The sequence below is a fragment of the Hyla sarda genome, chromosome 4, assembly GCF_029499605.1.
Source record: "Hyla sarda isolate aHylSar1 chromosome 4, aHylSar1.hap1, whole genome shotgun sequence".
NCBI classification, from domain to species: domain Eukaryota; kingdom Metazoa; phylum Chordata; class Amphibia; order Anura; family Hylidae; genus Hyla; species Hyla sarda.
Window position 1 is genome coordinate 123,847,735 of NC_079192.1, and position 18,826 is coordinate 123,866,560.

An 18,826-nucleotide genomic window follows, 5' to 3' on the forward strand; every position below is an offset into this window, starting at 1 on the left:
GTGGTGACCACAGACCACATCTCACTTCCTATGCTTCCTGGCTGATGTTTGGTCACTTTTGAATGCTGGCGGTGCTTTCTTTCTAGTGGTAGCATGAGACTGAGTCTACAACCCACACAAGTGGCTCAGGTAGTGCAGCTCATCCAGGATGGCACATCAATGCGAGCTGTGACAAGAAGGTTTGCTGTGTCTGTCAGCGTAGTGTCCAGAGCATGGAGGCACTACCAGGAGACAGGCAAGTACATCAGGAGACATGGAGGAGAGCAACAACCCAGCAGCAGGACTGCTACATCCGCCTTTGTTTAAGGAGGAGCACTGCCAGAGCCCTGCAAAATGACCTCCATCAGGCCACAAATGTGCATGTGTCCACTCAAATGGTCAGAAACAGACTCCATGAGGGTGGTATGAGGGCCCAACATCGATAGGTGGGGGTTGTGCTTACAGCCCCACACCGTGCAGGCAAATTGGCCACTGGCGCCCTGTGCTCTTCACAGATGAAAACAGGTTCACACTGAGCATGTGACAGAGCCTGGAGACGCCGTGGAAAACTTTCTGCTGCCTGCAACATCCTCCAGCATGACCGGTTTGGTGGTGGGTCGGTAATGGTGTGGGGTGGCATTTCTTTGGGGGGGGCCGCACAGCCCCCCATGTGCTTGCCAGAGGTAGCCTTACTGCCATAAGGTACAGAGAGGAAATCCTCAGACCCCTTGTAAGACCATATGCTGGTGCGGTTGGCCCTGGGTTCCTCCTAATGCAAGACAATGCTAGACCTCATGTGGCTGGAGTGTGTCAGCAGTTCCTGCAAGAGGAAGGCATTGATGCTATGGACTGGCCCGCCCGTTCCCCAGCCCTGAATCCGATTGAACACATCTGGGACATCTCTGTCCACCAACCGTTGCTCTACAGAATGTCCAGGAGTTGGCGGATGCTTTAGTCCAGGTTTGGGAAGACATCCCTCAGGAGACCATCTGCCACCTCACCAGGAGCATGCCCAGGCATTGTAGGGAGGTCATACAGGCACATGGAGGCAACACACACTACTGAGCCTCATTTTGACTTGTTTTAAGGACATTACATCAAAGTTGGATCAGCCTGTAGTGTGGTTTTCCACTTTGATTTTGAGTGTGACTCCATATCCAGACCTCCATGGGTTGATAAATTTGATTTCCATTGATAGTTGAATGTGCTGACAACAAAATCACCCAAAAATTATGTAAAGACTAAAGTATTTCATACAATTAGTTCATTCATTCAGATCTAGGATGTGTTCTCTTGGTTTTCCCTTTTATTTTTTTGAGCAGTGTATATACACACACTAAATATTCATAAGCCTTTTACTGCCTAAACGTTTACTGGAATTTATCTCTCAGCATTATTCATAAATAATGAAGATTAAAGCTCAGGGATCAAAGAAAACCGGGCGAATAACAGACAAAGGCAAAAGCTAAAACTTTCAAAAGAAGAGTTCACATTTATTGCATATTTAACATTTGTGCTCATTTTGTCATTTGATATTCAATATTTATGAAACTAGTATTAAATCATTTGAAAAAAAAAAAGTATTTTTAAAAGGAAGATCAGGATTAAACAGTAGTCATTTAAGATAAATATTACACTTAAAGCAAAAAAAAAAAAAAAAAAATCAAATCAATCAACCTTTAACTAATAATTACGGTAGATTCTGGAAAGTCTTTATCAGTATTATGTTTTTCTCTTTCTTTTGGTATCAGGTGTTTTTACACCAATAATATTGATCAGCTACAAGCAGAAGACTATGTTAGTCCTACTGAACATATGTATGTGGGAAATGGACCGAACATAGGTCACTAGTAGGTTATCTTCAGACTACTAAACTGAATGGACCCGCTGCCCGTGCACCACAGTATACGTTGGCATGTCTTTCTGACAGGGTGCCAGCCTAATGCTACAATGTACTGACTAAACACAGTGTGGACTAAGTCTAACTCGCAGTTAAAAGGGAATTTTTCTAAAGCGGTAAGTTGTACAGTGTAACACACACAAAAACATTAATATTAAATATGTTCTTAAATCAATATAAAACTGAAATGTTAACACCTGAATTTTCCAGGAAAACTGGCATTTGCATAGTCATAGTGACATACGTTGAAAAAAACATTGATAAACATTTCTAATCACTAAGCAAAAGGTGACAGACACCCTACATAGACCTAGGAATATAGAAAAAGGGTCATGTTAAAATGTTTTACTAAAAGAAAGGACATGTGCCGGGGAGAATGAGGAGACCAAGGATTCTCTCCCTATTTTGATCTGGGACTCTGAAGATTTAAGTCTCTATAGAAATGGATCATGGTCTGTTCTTCTGCAAACACATGGTCAGAGTATAGGCATCTACACATGTAAACAGGCATTACCAATGAAGGGTTTGTACCAAGAGTAGTTATGTGCAATATCATCAGTCAACCTGATTCATTTTTAGGCAGCTGATACCGGAGGGGTTTCTACACTTGTTCTAAGACACAGACTGGTTCTTCAAGATGTAATCACAGTTGACAGGTTCATTGCAGGAGTAAAATTGTCGCCCTCTATGTAAACAGGCTGCAGCAACATTCATAGGATAATTTTGAAGGAGCTAAAAAGAAAATAAAAATAAATAAATTTGTTTTCCAAAATGTAACTGCATTATAAAGAATACATTATTTTAAGCAGTCTGTAACCTTTGCTTACAAAGCCTTAAATCTCTAGACTTGTGACTGGTTAAGCTATTGCATAAGAAGAGAAAAAGCCTGACAGCTTGATGCAAGTCAGTATTGATGCTAGAGGCCATGAGATTCTCATTTTGTGCCCGTCTAGTTTTTCTTTAACACTACCTGTGATTTACACGCTCTATATATCTATCCACTCTCTATTCTTTATCCTACACAATATCCTGTATAAAAAGAATAATAAACATGTCACACAGAGCTTAGACAAAACATTTGGGTAAAAGAAGAAAAAAGAAAAAAAATGTCCTTGTTCTGGTAAAGAAATATATTTACTTGTTTTAATAAAAGGAATACATTTTGATGTTTAAAGGGGTACTCTGCTGCTCAGGAACAGGAACTCATGACGTCATGCCCCGCCCCCTCAATGCAAGTCTATGGGAGGGGGCTTGACGGCTGTCACGCCCCCTCCCATAGACTTGCATTGAGGGAGCAGGGCTATGACCTCACGAGCTCCCGGCGCCGGCTCTAATCATTTGGAACATTTTGTTCCAACGCTGAGCAGCGGAGTACCCCTTTAACTTCCTTCCTGTGCATCAACCTTTGTACTTTTGAATTGCTTCCAGATTCCTGTCATTCCAGTCCATCTGCACAACACCCATTCAAGGCTGAACTAGAGGGCCCAATAGCATGGAATCAGCACCGATTCCACGTGAAATATGCACAAGACAGAAACCACCCAAATGAATGTGGAAGCGGAATCAGTGCAGATGTGCAGAATTCTGCCATGTGAATATAGCCTGAGGGAGATGAACAACAGGGATAGCTTACAGGGAGGGAACTGGTCATCACTTTCATGCTGCCTGAACTACTAGTCATTGGGGTGGTCCCTGGTGGCTTCTGCCTGCTCTAATGGCCTTGATGTAAGCACTGCAGGACTGTAGTGCAGAGAGAAGCCACTGGGGACCACCATAATGACTCCAGGTACAGGCAACAAAAAAGATGACATGCTCTTCCATTGTTAAAAGGGAACCCATGTGGCATGCGCATTATGCTGTGTGTACGTCGATACTGAGGCCTCGCTACTCCTGACTTCCGGGTGTAAAAGGAACCGGCGCATGCGTTACTGCGCATGCGCCAACCCTCACTACACCCAGAAGTAGCAAGGCTTAAGTATCCACATACACACAGCATCATGCTGATGCGCTCTGCAAACAAAGCACTGCGCTAAGGGGATATGTGACTCCACGTCACTAGGACGTGGAGTTGAAGATAATGAATATTCAAACAACAGGGGCGGGCATAGAAACTTCAGTGCGGGAGGCCGAAGCAGATGACCAGCGGGGTTCCCGCCTTGTAAGCACTAATCATACACTGAAGGAACTTTACAGGGGCGTAACTCAAAGGCTGATGGACCAAAAAAAGTAATTGACCCCTGTATGAACTGTATGTTCACCCACACTATAACCCAGTGTATTGTGTTTAGTGTGGGTGAACTTGCTGACAGTTTAACTATTATGGTGCTGCGGACCCTATCGTAGTCTGCTAGTGACTACGATCTGGTCATTTTCTCAGCATTTCAGACTACGATTTTCAGTCAGTGTCAAATCTGACCTGCTGAGAAAATTACCAGATCATAGTCACTAGCAGACTACGATAGGGTCCGCAGCACCATAATAGTTAATGGTGCACAGATACGATTTCAGCCGATTTGAGCATCTGAAATCGCATCTGTGCAGCGGACACTCAAATCGTGGTGTGACGTCAGCCAAATGGTAAAAAATTCAAAGCTTTTTCATCTGATTTTTGCACTCCTTGTATGTAGCAGGTGTACCAAAATGGCAACCAGCCTCCACAAACTGGTTCTGTGTATGGAGGCAAGGCTGCTGTGACACATTATATATAGGGCAGTGTCTTCTTGGAAGAAGAATCTTAAGTTTCTAGCACTTAGCACCTTCTAGTATTCCAAGGCTATTGCGCATGTTTAAAAAATAAATAAATAAATATGTGCAATAAATCTGATTCAATGTGTTTTAGTTAGACCATAAAAATCTAAAAATGACACCATTTCAATCAGATTTTGGGCAAAAAAAAAAATCGTTAAATCATGCAAGATGCGGACAAAAAAAATTGATGCATGTGTTGGATATGATTACTCAATGGAAGTCAAAGGATACTACTTGGCATACAGTTTTGTACGATTTGAAGGTAATAAATCGTGAATAGGTAGTAAGTAGGATGGTAAAATCGTGATGTGAACCCACCCTTAGGGCTCGTTCACATGAGCGTATGCTTTTTCAAACTCGCTCATGTGATCGAGCCCCAAGGGTGGGTTCACATCATGAGCCCTATGGGCAGGTAGCGCACGGAGACCCCGCCCCTTTTCAAACTCACAGCAGGAGGTCCGTTACGATTGTGAAAAGAAATACAGATGTGAACAAGCTATAAGGGCTCTCCATTTACAATGATACACAGAGAGGAATTACAAATCCAGTTTAATACACGCTTCTAGTGAAATAGACATGTACATTTCGATAAAAGCGTCAGCCCTTACACTAGTAAAGTAAATGAATCTTTCACTGCCTTCAGTAATCTAAAAGAACAGAGAAATGTTTTATCACCATTTAGTAGATGAAATATGCTCACTAATACTAAACCTTGGCTTACTGACATCTTACCATGCTAACACAACTAACAAGTCACAGATCTAATAAAAATGGCAATAAATATGCCTCTTTTGAAATACATACCTGACAAAGTCAGGGGACCTGGAGATGACATGTTGGAATTCAGAATGGTTTATTGTGCCGTCCTTATCAATATCGGACTCTTCAAGGATCTAGGAGAGACAGAAGAGAAGTAAATAATATTTATGGCATGTGGGCACACAATGAAGATCAAACTGAAGGTACAAAATATTCTTAATTGTGAAATTTTATTACTAGCAACCGCTGATCAATGAACACCACAGGAAAACATGATACGGTGTTAGGCCTAGTGCAGGGCTTTAAGGGAAGGTGCATGGCTTCTATCTTTGGTTTTCACTGAATCCCTGGTCATGATGATTCCACTATGGCATCTTCGGGCAGGAAGAGAGACCATAATCAGGGTGATAAATCCCTTAAGCACTTTTTCACAGCTGGTAGGATGGGAGGCAGAGTGCCGCAAGATCGCGCCGGCCCTTTTTCATTGCTGAAAGAGGACTTCTGCACTTTGAAATCACTGATTCCTCAGCCGCAGAGAACGGGGAAACTAAATGCCAATAAGGTAAGCAATGCTGTACCAAATACCCGATCTCTGAAAGAATGCGAGTTGCCCATTCACTGGAACTCTCCAGTCCACATGGCAGAGCCACTATTACTGGAGATGACACCTTACCTCTGCCTCCAGACAACCTCCATGGCATAGCTGACAATGGCGAAGGATCCCCGGCATTAACTGCCTCTTTCCCGCAGATCAGCCCAGTTAAGCAAAAGCCGCGGCTCTCCCTGGAGGTGTCATGGGACTGGGCAGTGAAAGAGGGAGAGGCAGAGGATTCGGAAGACCAGCCAGAAGAACCTGATCTCTTTGCCGCTTATCAGACCTCGGACAAAAGCGGTCCCAGAGACTGTTCTAAAAGAGATGCTGCTGATTCTCCGTTCCTCTATCAATAGTAACTTCTCGTCTATGCTTGCTCCAATTAAAAAGGTACAGTGCAAGTACTGAACACTAAAGTGTGCCATGTGGAATCCAAAATGGCGTCCTTTACCACTGCTAACAAAGGCCTGGTGGACTCTCATAATGCTCTTGATGACAAGATTAGTGTGCTACATACTAAAGCGATAGATGCCGAAGATCGAAATCGGCGCAATAACATTAAATTCCGGGGCATCCCGGAGACGTGCCTAATTCGCAACTAAGCAAAATATGTGAAAAAACAGTTTTTTGAATACTGTCTCGACAGAGCCCACAGAGTGGCAAAGCCTAAATCTCTTCCTGAAGAGCTCCCGAGAGATGTACTGGCTCGGTACACGTTCTTTAAAATGAAAGACTTACTTCTCCAGTTCTCTAGGAAACATAAATCTCTTCCTACACCTTAAGATGAGATTCAGCTCTTCGTAGATTTGTCTGCTGCGACTCTGAAAGTGAGAAGAGACCGTCATCCCCCTCACAGTGGAACTCTGTAGATTTGAAATCCCCTACAGATAGGTTTCCCGACAAAACTCCTTGTGCTGCGCAATAACAAAATGCATATCTTCTCCTCCGTAAATAGTGGGTTTTAATCGCTGATGGATTGGGGCTTTCAGATATGTGATCTTCGCCGATCTCCAACTCCTCGTTCACCGGTGCAAGATGCTGCCATCCCGACCTGAATATCAGCTGGACATTTGGTTTGTTCCCTGTTAGCTTGCTGAATGAGTGCTCTTGCTAGCTAAGATATTTATTTTTCTTCTGCACGTACCCACCTACTGGTGTTTTTTGCTAGTCTAATTCACCTACACCTGTTTATTTATTATGTTTGATACTACTTGAGATTATTTAGCTATGTTGGTGATCTTATACCTGAGGTTCTTTTATTTACCTCTGTGATACCTCCATGTGGTATGCAGATGCCAGTCCTCACACATGAGAAATTTTCTGTGGCGTGAAGTGATGTGTAAACCTGTGGACATTGATTGTGCCGAAGAGACGCACATATCTTCTAAAAAACCGCCTACTTTGTGTCATAGAAAATTTCCCCTTATTGTGCACACATCTTATTCCAAAAAGAAACGTGGTGTTATGATAGCTTTTCGCGATAGCTTAGCTGTCACTATATCACTGCAAATCGTTGATCCTCAAAAGCAGGTTCATTATACTTGTCTGTATGATTGACAATGTTGAATATACTGTTGTGAATTTATATGCCCCAAACATACATCAAGGTCGCCTTCTGAGGTCAGTTATGAAAAAGATTAATTCAGGCCGCAGAGATTCCTTAGTCATATGCGGTGACTTTAACTCAGTGGTATCATCATCCCTGGACCAGTCGGCACCGATGAAGCGTCAGCCCTTTTACCTTGCTGAGTTTTTAGCCGATAACGATTTGTTTGATATAAGGCAGTCATACCCGGTTCATTTATACAACTGGGTGCTTCCCTAAAGAAACATAAACACTTAGATCTTACTGAATCCCTAAATAAAATAGCTGCTTTAGAGGCGCTCAAGAAGCAGCAGTTCTCCACCAATACGGAGTGTCATCTAAATTAGGAATGCCTCCGTCTAAGACGCCGGTTACTCTACGATTATGAAAAGACAATAAAAAAGTCTAGATTGAAATTCTACACTCAAGACAATAAAATGGTAAAATGGGCTCATTTCTAGCTAGGAAACTCAAACCGGCATTCTATAAACAACGCATCTCTGTTATTAAACATCCTAAAACACAACAGCCACAACAAACACCAAGGGACATTGCTAACTCATTTAGAGATTACTATTCCAGCCTTTATAACTTGAATATGGCCCCATCCTGTCCCTAACTGCATCAAGCCCGTATAGACTCCTTTCTTTCTTCCTTCCTTAAACCTTCCTAAACTTTCCCCTTCTTTATCTTCTCTTAATGTTCCTATCACGGCCCAGGAGATAGTTGATGCTGTCAATACCCTTCCCTCTATTAAAAGCCCCCGGCCCCGACGGACTTCCTAACAAGTACTATAAACGCTTTCTTCCCACCCTACTTCCACATCTTCTCCGTCTTTAATTCTGCTATGACTGGTTCCTTACCTCCTGACATGTTTGACGCTCCTTTCAGGAATATCCCTAAGCCTGGTAAGTCCACCGACCAGATCTCCAATTTCCGTCCTATATCTCTCCTGAATGGAGATGCTAAATTGTGTGCAAAAATTCTTGCAGCGCGTCTGCGCCCTCTTCTACCAGGCCAACTAAGCAGAGATCAGGTGGGATTCACGTTGGGGTGACAAGCTCCTGATAATACTCGCCCAGTGATATCTTTACTTCAATATTGTGAGAGTACTGATCTCCCTGCAGTGTTTCTGACACTAGATGCTGAAAAGGCATTCGACAGAGTGAACTGGCAGTACACTTTCTCTGCTTTGCAGACCTGATAGTTACAGCTATACAGGCACTATACTCTAACCCCATGGCCAGAGTATTTACCAACGGTGCTCTATCCAACCGGTTCACTCTGTCGAACGGAACACGGCAGGGATACCCTCTATCACCCTTGATCTTTCTCATTACTATTGAGCCCCTGGCACAAGCCATTCGTCCTGACTCGCACATTATAGTAATCTCTATTGGTAAAACATAACACAAGCTTGCCCTGTTTGCGGACGACGTACTGTTATCCTTGACGAACCCTCGGACCTCCCTGTCAGCCCTCTTTAAATTGAATCAATCATTCTTTCAGCGAAATGTCCTACTACAACTTAAACGTAAGCAAATCCCAAATATTCCCTGTCTGTGTTCCACCTGATCTTTTAGCGACCTTACGATCCGACTTTCATCTAAATTGGCAGCATCAATCTGTCTCCTATTTGGACATACATCTTACATATCCATCCTCCCATCTCTTCCAAATGAATTTTCTACTACTTCTATCATCTATTTCTGCTTCCATCGCTTCCTATGACAAGCTGATCTTGTCGTGGCTAGGCTGATTATCTGCCTTTAACCCCTTAATGACCAAGCCTATTTTCACCTCAAGGACCAGGCCAATTTTATTTTTGCGTTTTCGTTTTTTCCTCCTCGCCTTCTAAAATCCATAACTCCTTTATATTTCCATGTACAGACCCATATAAGGGCTTGTTTTTTGCGTGACCAATTGTACTTTGTAATGAAACCTCTCATTTTACCATAAAATGTACGGCGAACCCCCAACAAAAATTTTTTTAGTTTTCACACTGTACACTTTACGGTAAAAATGACATGTGTTCTTTATTCTGTGGGTCAATACAATGAAAATGATACCCATGGCTAGATACTTTTATATTTTTGTACCGCTTAAAAAAAAAATCTAAAACTTTTTGTACAAAATCAGAAATCTAAAATCGCCCTATTTTGACCACCTATAACTTTTTAATTTTTCCGTATATAGGGCGGTATGAGGGCTAATTTTTTGCACCGTCATCTGTACTTTTTTTGAGATACCACATTTGCATATATAAAACTTTTAGATCATTTTTTATAAAAAAAATTTTTAATAAAATGTGACAAAAAAAATGCAGCATTTTTGGACATAAATTTTTTACGTTTACACCATTCACCGTACGGGATCATTAACATTATATTTTGATAGTTCGGACATTTACGCACGCGGCGATAACAAATATGTTTATTAAAAAAATAAAAATTTACGCTTTTTGGGGGTAAAATGGGGAAAAAAAACTGACCATTTTCATTTTTATTTGGGGAGGGGATTTTTTACTTTTTATGTTTACATTTTTAAACTTTTTATTTTTTTTATACTTTTTATGTCCCCATAGGGGACTATCTATAGCAATCGTTTGATTGCTAATACTGTGCAGTGCTATGCATAGGACACAGCACTGCTCAGTATTATCGGTGATCTTCTGCTCTGGTCTGCTCGATCGCAGACCAGAGCCGAAGACCCCGTAAGACAGCCGGAGCTAGGTAAGGGGACCTCCGGCTGTCATGCTGGATGATCGGATCCCCGCGGCAGTGCTGCGGGCGATCCGATCATCCAATCAAAGTGCCGCAATGCCGCGATCTGTATTGATCACGGCATCGGAGGGGTTAATGGCGGACATCCGCGCGATCGCGGATGTCGGCCATTACGGGCGGGTCCTTGGCTGCTGCTAGCAGCCGGAACATGCCGTGTATGACGCGAGCACCCTTCCGATGCTCGCGGTCATACACAGGACGTAAATGTACGTCCTGGTGCGGAAAGTCCCGCCAAACCAGGACGTACATTTACGTCCGTGGTAGTTAAGGGGTTAAGATGCTCCTACTCCCAAAGCTTTTGTATCTCTTTCGCACCATCCCTATAGCCGTCCCCAAATCTTTTTTCCAGACTCTAGATCATACTCTTGACAATTTTATATGGCACCAGAAATGTCCAAGGGTTCCTAGGAAAGCTATGACACACAAAAAAGGATATGGTGGTTTGAGAAGGCCACATTTTGAAGATTACTATAAAGCATGTCTTACAGATCAATTCAGATACTGGTGGTCCGGTACTTCGGATAAAAAAAAATGGGTAGAACTAGAACAGCATTTTAGCCCTGAATGTTCATCAAAATTGAGACTTCTAACAGCTGGTTCCCACATTAAGCTTAATAAAACACATCTCATCTATTGATGTATCTGATAGGGTGTGGCATAATAGCATGCGACAATTTTCCCATGCCACTGCATGCCCCACATCTGCAATACCATTAGAACATCTGAGCCTATATATCCCACGACTAGATCTCATGACTTGGAAAGGCATATTTACAATAAAAGATATTTTTGTTGATAACTATATAGTCCATTTCCCTACAATCAGAGAAAGATATCACATCTCACATAAGGAATTTTACAAAAGCTTACAGATTCGAAGCTTCTTTAATCCTGGTCTTCTTGAGGATATTAAACTCCCTGCGAAACTCCTTAGATTTCGGAATTCATCCGATTCTCATACCAAAGGTATTACTTTCTTCTATGACATTTTGGGGGAAAAGTCTGAAAGGTGTCTATTTGATTAGATGCTGTGCTGGGAACAGGAACTAGTGGCTTCTATTACCATGGAGCAATGGCAAGTAGCCTTCTGACATGTGAATAAAATCTTTAAATGTACTAACCAAGAAGCCATGTTGAAAACTATTTTCAGGTGGTATTTTACCCCTAACTGTTTACACCGAATTGACCCAAATTGCCCCTCCTCTTGTTGGAGACAATGTGGAAATGTCGGAACGCTACTTCACATTCTTTGGGAATGCCCGGTTGTACAACCTCTGTGGAGAGGTGTGGAATTTGTTATAACTAAACTGTTAGGATTTCCTGTGCATTTGACCCCCTCTACGGCCCTACTACTTACTCATAGACCTTAATGTATATCCCGCAAACTCTAAGATATTTGTCGCACACCTACTCATGTCCACTAGTAGTTTTTTGTGCATACATTTTCTATCTGTTCTATATGTTTCTAGGTCATTCATGTGTGTGATCCTTCGGCAGTCCAGTAATGCTGAAACTACAACTCCCAGCAGGCACAGGCATCCTTTGGCTGTCTAGGCATGTCTAGGCTGTCTAGGCATGCTTGAAGCTGGAGGCACATGAATGGTAAAACTCAGTGTTACAGCAGTGTTGCTGCAAGCTCTGTTCCACCTGCAGCCTTGTCCATCAGTCATCTCTTGTCATGACCCTTGGACAAGCTAATTCTGCAGTGGGACGCACTGTCCCAGGAGGTATGCGGACCCCTAGTGGAGTGAATTTTATTTTAAAAAGCATTTTTTATATAAAATCGGAACATTTTTTTAAAGAAGTATGTTTAAAATTATTTTTATTTTTTTTGCCACAATATACAACATATAAAAAGTTTCAACCAACATGTGTAACCAACATGCAAGAGGTGTGTATCCAAAATGTCCCCTTGAAAAGAAAACAGTTAGGATACTTTCAAAAAGGTGCTATTCCCCAATAGAGTCCACAAATCTAAATGTGTATAGTAGAACTCTTAATTTATTATATGAACACACCAGACATGTTTCAGGTCTGAACTAGACCCTTCCTCAGGCTGGAGCATAGAGATTAGGAACTAGACAAAGATTATTGCCGTCTAAACTGATACATTTAATCCCATAAACATGTTGTGGGATATTTATGAAAACCTGGTAGAGGAATAGTGGTGCAGTTGCCCATAACAACCAATAAGACTGAAAAAAACAAAGAAAAAAAAAAACACAGGATCTGATTGGTTGCTATGGACAACTGTACCACTCTTCCTCTCCCCCATTAATTCTCTTTCATGACCAGAGACGTTTCAGCTATTATAACCAAAGCAACATTTCATTTTTTTTGGAATGCTGCATAATAAAGTCAGATGGGACACATAAGGCTTTATTATATTTAAAACTGCACTGGATAGCAAGTCACTTTAGCTACTTATTTATGAACAAAAGAAATAAAATAAAAATAAAAAAAGGTTCTTTTAACTTTTTCATGATCTAGTTTAAAAGTAGTTTGTTGAATTTAGTTTGTTGAATAATGGATATTCTTAAAATGAATCCTCAAATTTTTCCATACATAGCGATGTGCAATATCTGAATATTGTGTTGGCTTTGATATCATTATAGTGAGAGTACAAAAAAAAATAAAATAAAATAAAATAAAATTTTGGATTATGGAGCAGAAAGACAAAGATTGCTAAGAGCCAGGAAGTGAACGGTGATGCTGCGCACTTCTTCCAGCTCGTTCTCCTGATCGGTGGAGGCATGTAAAAAAAAAAAAAAAAAAAAATAGAAAAGGGACATTTTTAAGTGTCCTGGTCATTACAAAAAAAATTAAGTTTTGATATTTCCAGAATTTTGATTGGTCGGGGTCTGTATGTCACACCCCCTCCCATAGACTTGCATTACGGGGGTGGGGCGTGACATCACGATACTCCGGCCCCGTAGTCGTGACCCGGCAGACGAGGCTGCAGTGCTGTGTGCAGCTCCCAGAGGTGGGTGGTGCATGCCAGATCTTTTGGATAGGGAATAAGATGTTTTAGGGCTGGAGTGCCCCTTTAATCCCACAATTTACACATCTGTAAAAAGTCTGCTATACTATCAGCTCCTCTCGATCTGCAACATGAACAATCTACCTCTTCTTACAAGCCATTATGCAAGGATCTTGGCTATAATGCATTTTATATACAGTATACTGAGGCTACTGACAAGTCCATAGTGGATTAATAAATAGGAATGATCAGTGGCGGATACACCCGAGACTTGGTTTTATTACATATATAAAATGGTGATATATTGACTACCATGATGTACTTGACTTACATTGAAGCACTGAATAGCTAACATATATAAAGAACTATTTTGACTGTATGGATTCGTGTCACAATTTCTGTAACAATACACCCCTGGTTAAAGGTACTATATTTACAGGCAACACTGCTGGTTATGTTACGCCCCAGGAGTCAGGTTACCTATTTGTACACTACAGGCCATTATACCATTAGCCGTCTTCTCCGAGATCTTGTCACCTGAGGCAAAAATCAGTCACCAAGGGCAAACAATAGTCTTCTACCTGTCATTATCCAGCTGAAACTGAGACTACTGATAAATGGGCCTTCAGTTTTTGAACAGACACAAGAAAGAGTCTTCAAAAATAAGATGGCTGAAGGATCAAAAGTTGTACTTACTGCAGTCAGCATGACTAGAGAGTGATTCCATATGAAAAGCGCATAAAAACTTTGCAATGTCTTTTTATTATTTTGTTTTTTAACAAAGCTGACTTTTCAGTGACATGCCGATAGAATGGTTCTATGCATCTATTATGTAAATGAAAATGTTAATGAATTAAAGGGGTATTCAAAAAAAAAGTGATATTTACCTACCACCCAGCCCCCTGCAGCCCTTAATCCAGCACCTTCGGGTCCCCTGCTTCTCATCTCTTTTCCCTGCTTCCAAGACAAGAGATCTCAGCAGGACCTGCCTGCTTAGTCAGTGACCACAGCAGTGTCTCCTTTCGTCCAATGATTGGCTAAGTTGGCAGGCCCTGCTTAGACATCTCATCGCGAAGCAGGGAAAAGAGACAAGCAGTGGGAATCGGAGTGAGCTACAGCTGGGAACGGAATAGGTAAGTATCAACTATTTTTTTTTTTTTTTTTTATTATTATTCATACAACACATTCCCAGCTGTTGTACTCCCATTATTTAATTAAGTTCACACCCATCTGAATGATTATCTGGTCAGATGGGTGTGAACTTAATTAAATAATGAGAAACTGTACAAAAAAAGCACCCTAAGATTTTTTTTTTTTTTTGGGTTGGCCACAGGTCCTTCTTAAGGGGAAGAAAGGTATTAAAAACAGATAGGACTCTGGATTGTGCAGTTTCTCCATTCATTACTCCTTTTGAAAATGGATAAATGAACTGATAGATGGGCATTACCATTCTACAGGGACCAATGATGTGTCACTTCACAATCTGAAACAATCCAATCAGTGGTGCCAGACTGTAAAGACTGTGCCAGACAAGGATTATGGTAATACCCAATTGTTAATGGCTTAATAAATTCATATCTTCCAGGAAGAATAACAGAGAAGATCACAAGTATGTAGAAAAACAGATGTGAGGTTTTTTAAGCTATGAGAAATAAAAATACATACCAGACCACTTGTTAAATCACATGATGACAATGCAGTCTTACCAGCCTAATAACACGGAACTCACATTTTCAATAAGCTGCCGCATCTCATTGTTACTCAGTTTCGAGTCTTCCTCTTCCCCTGTCAAATGATTCACAAGTGTCTCCAAATCTCTCTCATTTAGAGCACCGTCTCCATCAAAGTCTGGTACAGGATGGAAAGGATTGTTAGCGTGACAAAACAGGCTTTATAAAAGACACTCCAATTCTTTTCAACATTGGAAACTCAATGTACCCATTGTTCATTTAAATGGGCACTGTCAGATACTAAAACTTTTGATATGCTGAAAAGCATTGACAGTTTTGCAATTGCTTTCATCATAACATTTTCAGCCTTTCCCAGTGAAAAAGCCAGGCAAAAAAACTGGCCACTAGGGGTCCCCCTGCCTCCTGGGACACATACCAGCCTGGCCGTCTCCAGTGGTCATCGTGAAATTATGGACCCACTTCGTTGATTGCCAGTGCTGCTGTACCCGGCCCCCTCACTCTGCATGTGTTGAGCACGTGGTAAGTAAATGATGGTGGTTGACAAATGAATAAAATTACCTTTCTACTTCTTAGCCAAGAAAGCGGGGCCAACCTGCTCATGTGCCACAGCCTTGCACGCCTATTCATTTGCCTTCACCTCTTAGTCCTTCCTTGATTGATGTAAAGAGCCCTGTACGTCGGTCAAAGAGAGGTTGGGAGGTGGGGTGAGCACCCGGTTGGGAGGTGCGCCAGGCTGTGGCACTTGAGTGAATTGACTTAGCTTTTTTATATCTCAGCAAAGTGTCAAAAACTTTACGTTTGGCAGCCACCATCAGCTCCAGGAAAAGGTACAAATTATGCAAATTCAAGAATAAAAATTATGCAAATTTATGACAGCCTCCTGCTCGAACACTCTACTAAACTGATGGGGGAGATTTATCAAAACCTGTGCAAAGGAAAAGTTGCCCATAGCAACCAATCAGATCGCTTCTTTCATTTTGCAGAGGTCTTGTTAAAAATGAAAGAAGCGATCTGATTGGTTGGGTTGCTATGGGCAACTTCCTCTGGACAGGTTTTGACAAATCTCCCCCATCAGTTTGGCATAGTGTTCGAGCAGGAGGCTGTCATAAATTAGCATAATTTTTATTCTTGAATTTGCAAAATTTGTACCTTTCCTGCATCCTCTAGAGCATTGTTTTCCAAAAAGTGTGTCTCCAGCTGTTGCAAAACAACAATTCCCACCTTGCCCGGAAAAGGCTGTCCGGGCATGTTGGGAGTTGTAGTTTTGCTACAGCTGGAGACACACTGTTTGGAAAACACTGCTCTAGGTTCAGGAGAAAATGTAATAAAAACGTAAACATTCTTACCAAAGATTCTGAAGGCGTAATGAGACTTAACTTCAAGTGTCGCAGAGTCACTGAAAGCACTTAGCATGTCAAGGAAATCTTCAAAGGACATGCTGCCATCACCTTGTTCTGAAGTGGAGAAGACATGGCAAATCCGTTGCTTAAAGGGGTTTGCCTGCAAGAAATAAAAGGGCGGAACTGAAAAGGTGTCTGGGAATTTTATACCTGGACTTTAATGATTGGTTTACCACTCCAAGTGCATCTATAAAAAGGGGTATCTTTTTTTTATATATCAACTGGCTCCAGAAAGTTAAACAGATTTGTTAATTACTTCTATTAAAAAATCTTAATCTTTCCATGGACATATGTCTTTTTTCGACCGTACTAACTATGTATGTAATAATTATCAGCTGCTGAAGTTGAGTTGTTCTTTTCTATCTGGCAACAGTGCTCTCTGCTGACATCTCGGCTTGTCTCGGGAACTGCACAGAGTAGGAGAGGTTTGCTATGCGGATTTGCTTCTACACTGGACAGTTCCCGAGACAGTTGTCATCAGAGAGCACTTAGACAGAAAAGAACAACTCAACTTCAGCAGCTCATAAGTACTGAAAGGATTAAGATTTTTAAATAGAAGTAATTTACAAATCTGTTTAACTTTCAGGAGCCAGTTGATATATATATATAAAAAAGTTTTTCCCTGGATAACCCCTTAAGTGCTCATCCCTGTGGATGCAATGCCCCACACCTATCACCCCTCACAACAGCTTCATCAGGGGAGTTTATCCTTTCCTGGTGCAGTCCTTATTGCAGGTCTTCTCTGCTCTTTTGTAATACTATTAGCATGTGGACTGGCACGCTATTCTTCAGATGAGTGGTGCCCAATTATTTGTTAATACCGACGAAAGTCATTTTCTCATCTACGCTTTATTTTTATGCCTATTTTGTGGATCTGCAGTGAAGAAAGTCGGATTTTGTGCAACAAAAAGGAGGCAAATAGACTTTGAATGGAATGGTGAAAGACTGCTACAATGAAGCTCCTGTAGGTAGAGGGGTGTAAAAATCCCGGGTATCTGGCACGATCCACTATAAAGGACTCAAATTTTATTAGCCAAAAACACAGACGCGTTTTGAGGTGGCTACCTCTTCCTCAATGTGGACATGGCAATGAAATGATCAGTGGAGCACCTAAAGATCTAAGATGTATCTTCTGTATATAATTATTTGTGTAACTTTAGACTCTAGTGCAGTGTTTCCCAATCAGGGGGCCTCCAGCTGTTTCAAAACTACAACTCCCAGCATGCCCGGACAGCATGCTGGGTGTTGTAGTTTTGCAACAGCTGGAGTTCCCCTGGTTGGGAAACACTGCCCTAGAACATGACTGATTGGGGGTTCACGTGATGTCCTGGTATGGTTTCCATAGCCGGGACGCTACAACGGTTGTCAAGTTCACTCGGAGAGAGGAGTGATGTTATACAGGATAGTGTGGATTTCACGATCAGACGGCATTTACTTCAACAGAAAACAAAATTACCTTTAGTTCAGGCAAAGTGAGAAACCTCTCCCTGGGGACTCTGACAGATTCAATGTTGCTTCTGTGTTCTTTCTGAATTATTTCACTGAATCTTTTATAAGCACTTTAGGGAAAAATAGAAACAAAGGATGTCATTATCAAGGGTTATAAATAATATAAAGCAGCACAATTCACTGAGAAACATCCTGTGGATAGATACGTGAAATACATACTTCTGCTGCAGAACAACTAAATATGGCCAGTCACTTAGGATCTATACACACCATCATTAGGGGGGTTTCACTTTGCATGGCAAAAAAAAAAAAAATGTCAAATTTTTGCAGACTTTGCTTACGCCCCGAGTCTCAGTGATGTAAAAGATATATAAACCAAATTTCAAGAAGATTGGACAATATTTAGAGGTTGCACACTTTGATCAGTTTTGTAAAAGTAAGCAAAAAATATGATTTTTCAAGGTTAATTACTTTTATTGGGAAAACTAGAAATCAAAAATGTAAAATATTAAAACTAGACACGAAGATTAATAGGTAGTATCATAGGCAAAACAGGTGTTATATTAACTTTGAACGATGCAATCTCTTCTTTTGTTCGCTCGGTGACGACTTTTCTGTGAGGCTCGACTACCCTCAACAAGAATAGTTTTTGTTGTTCGTCCCTGACTGATAAGTTTAATTTTTTTTTTATCAGAGCAATTCCTCTTTCTGCAGTATCATTGACCACCTTAGCCCCTTGGGGACACAGCTAATTTTGGCCTTAAAAGGCGTTATCCAGGAAAAAAACTTTTTTTTATATATCAACTGGTTTCAGAAAGTTAAACAGATTTGTAAATTAAATCGAAAAAAAATTGGGGTATGTGCAGCTCACAATATAAATTAATCGAGGCTAAATGGAAAGTATTTACACCAAAAAAACACTAGTACAAAATAATATATAAGGAAAAAAAGGGGGGGTAC

At 41.1% G+C, this 18,826-nt stretch overlaps 1 protein-coding gene across 1 annotated transcript in view; it reads right to left on the reverse strand.

Moving 5' to 3' along the window:
• Positions 1-1,453: 1,453 nt before the first annotated feature.
• The window catches only part of CIB1 (calcium and integrin binding 1), a 34,487-nt gene continuing 17,114 nt past the window's right edge, over positions 1,454-18,826 (reverse strand). Inside the window, exons 3-7 of the mRNA XM_056572016.1 lie at positions 17,874-17,976; positions 16,364-16,517; positions 15,056-15,174; positions 5,432-5,520; positions 1,454-2,611 (exon numbers count right to left, since the gene is read on the reverse strand). Coding sequence (XP_056427991.1) covers positions 2,590-2,611; positions 5,432-5,520; positions 15,056-15,174; positions 16,364-16,517; positions 17,874-17,976 — 487 coding nt within the window. The 3' untranslated portion in view covers positions 1,454-2,589. The remainder of the gene's footprint in view (positions 2,612-5,431; positions 5,521-15,055; positions 15,175-16,363; positions 16,518-17,873; positions 17,977-18,826) is intronic.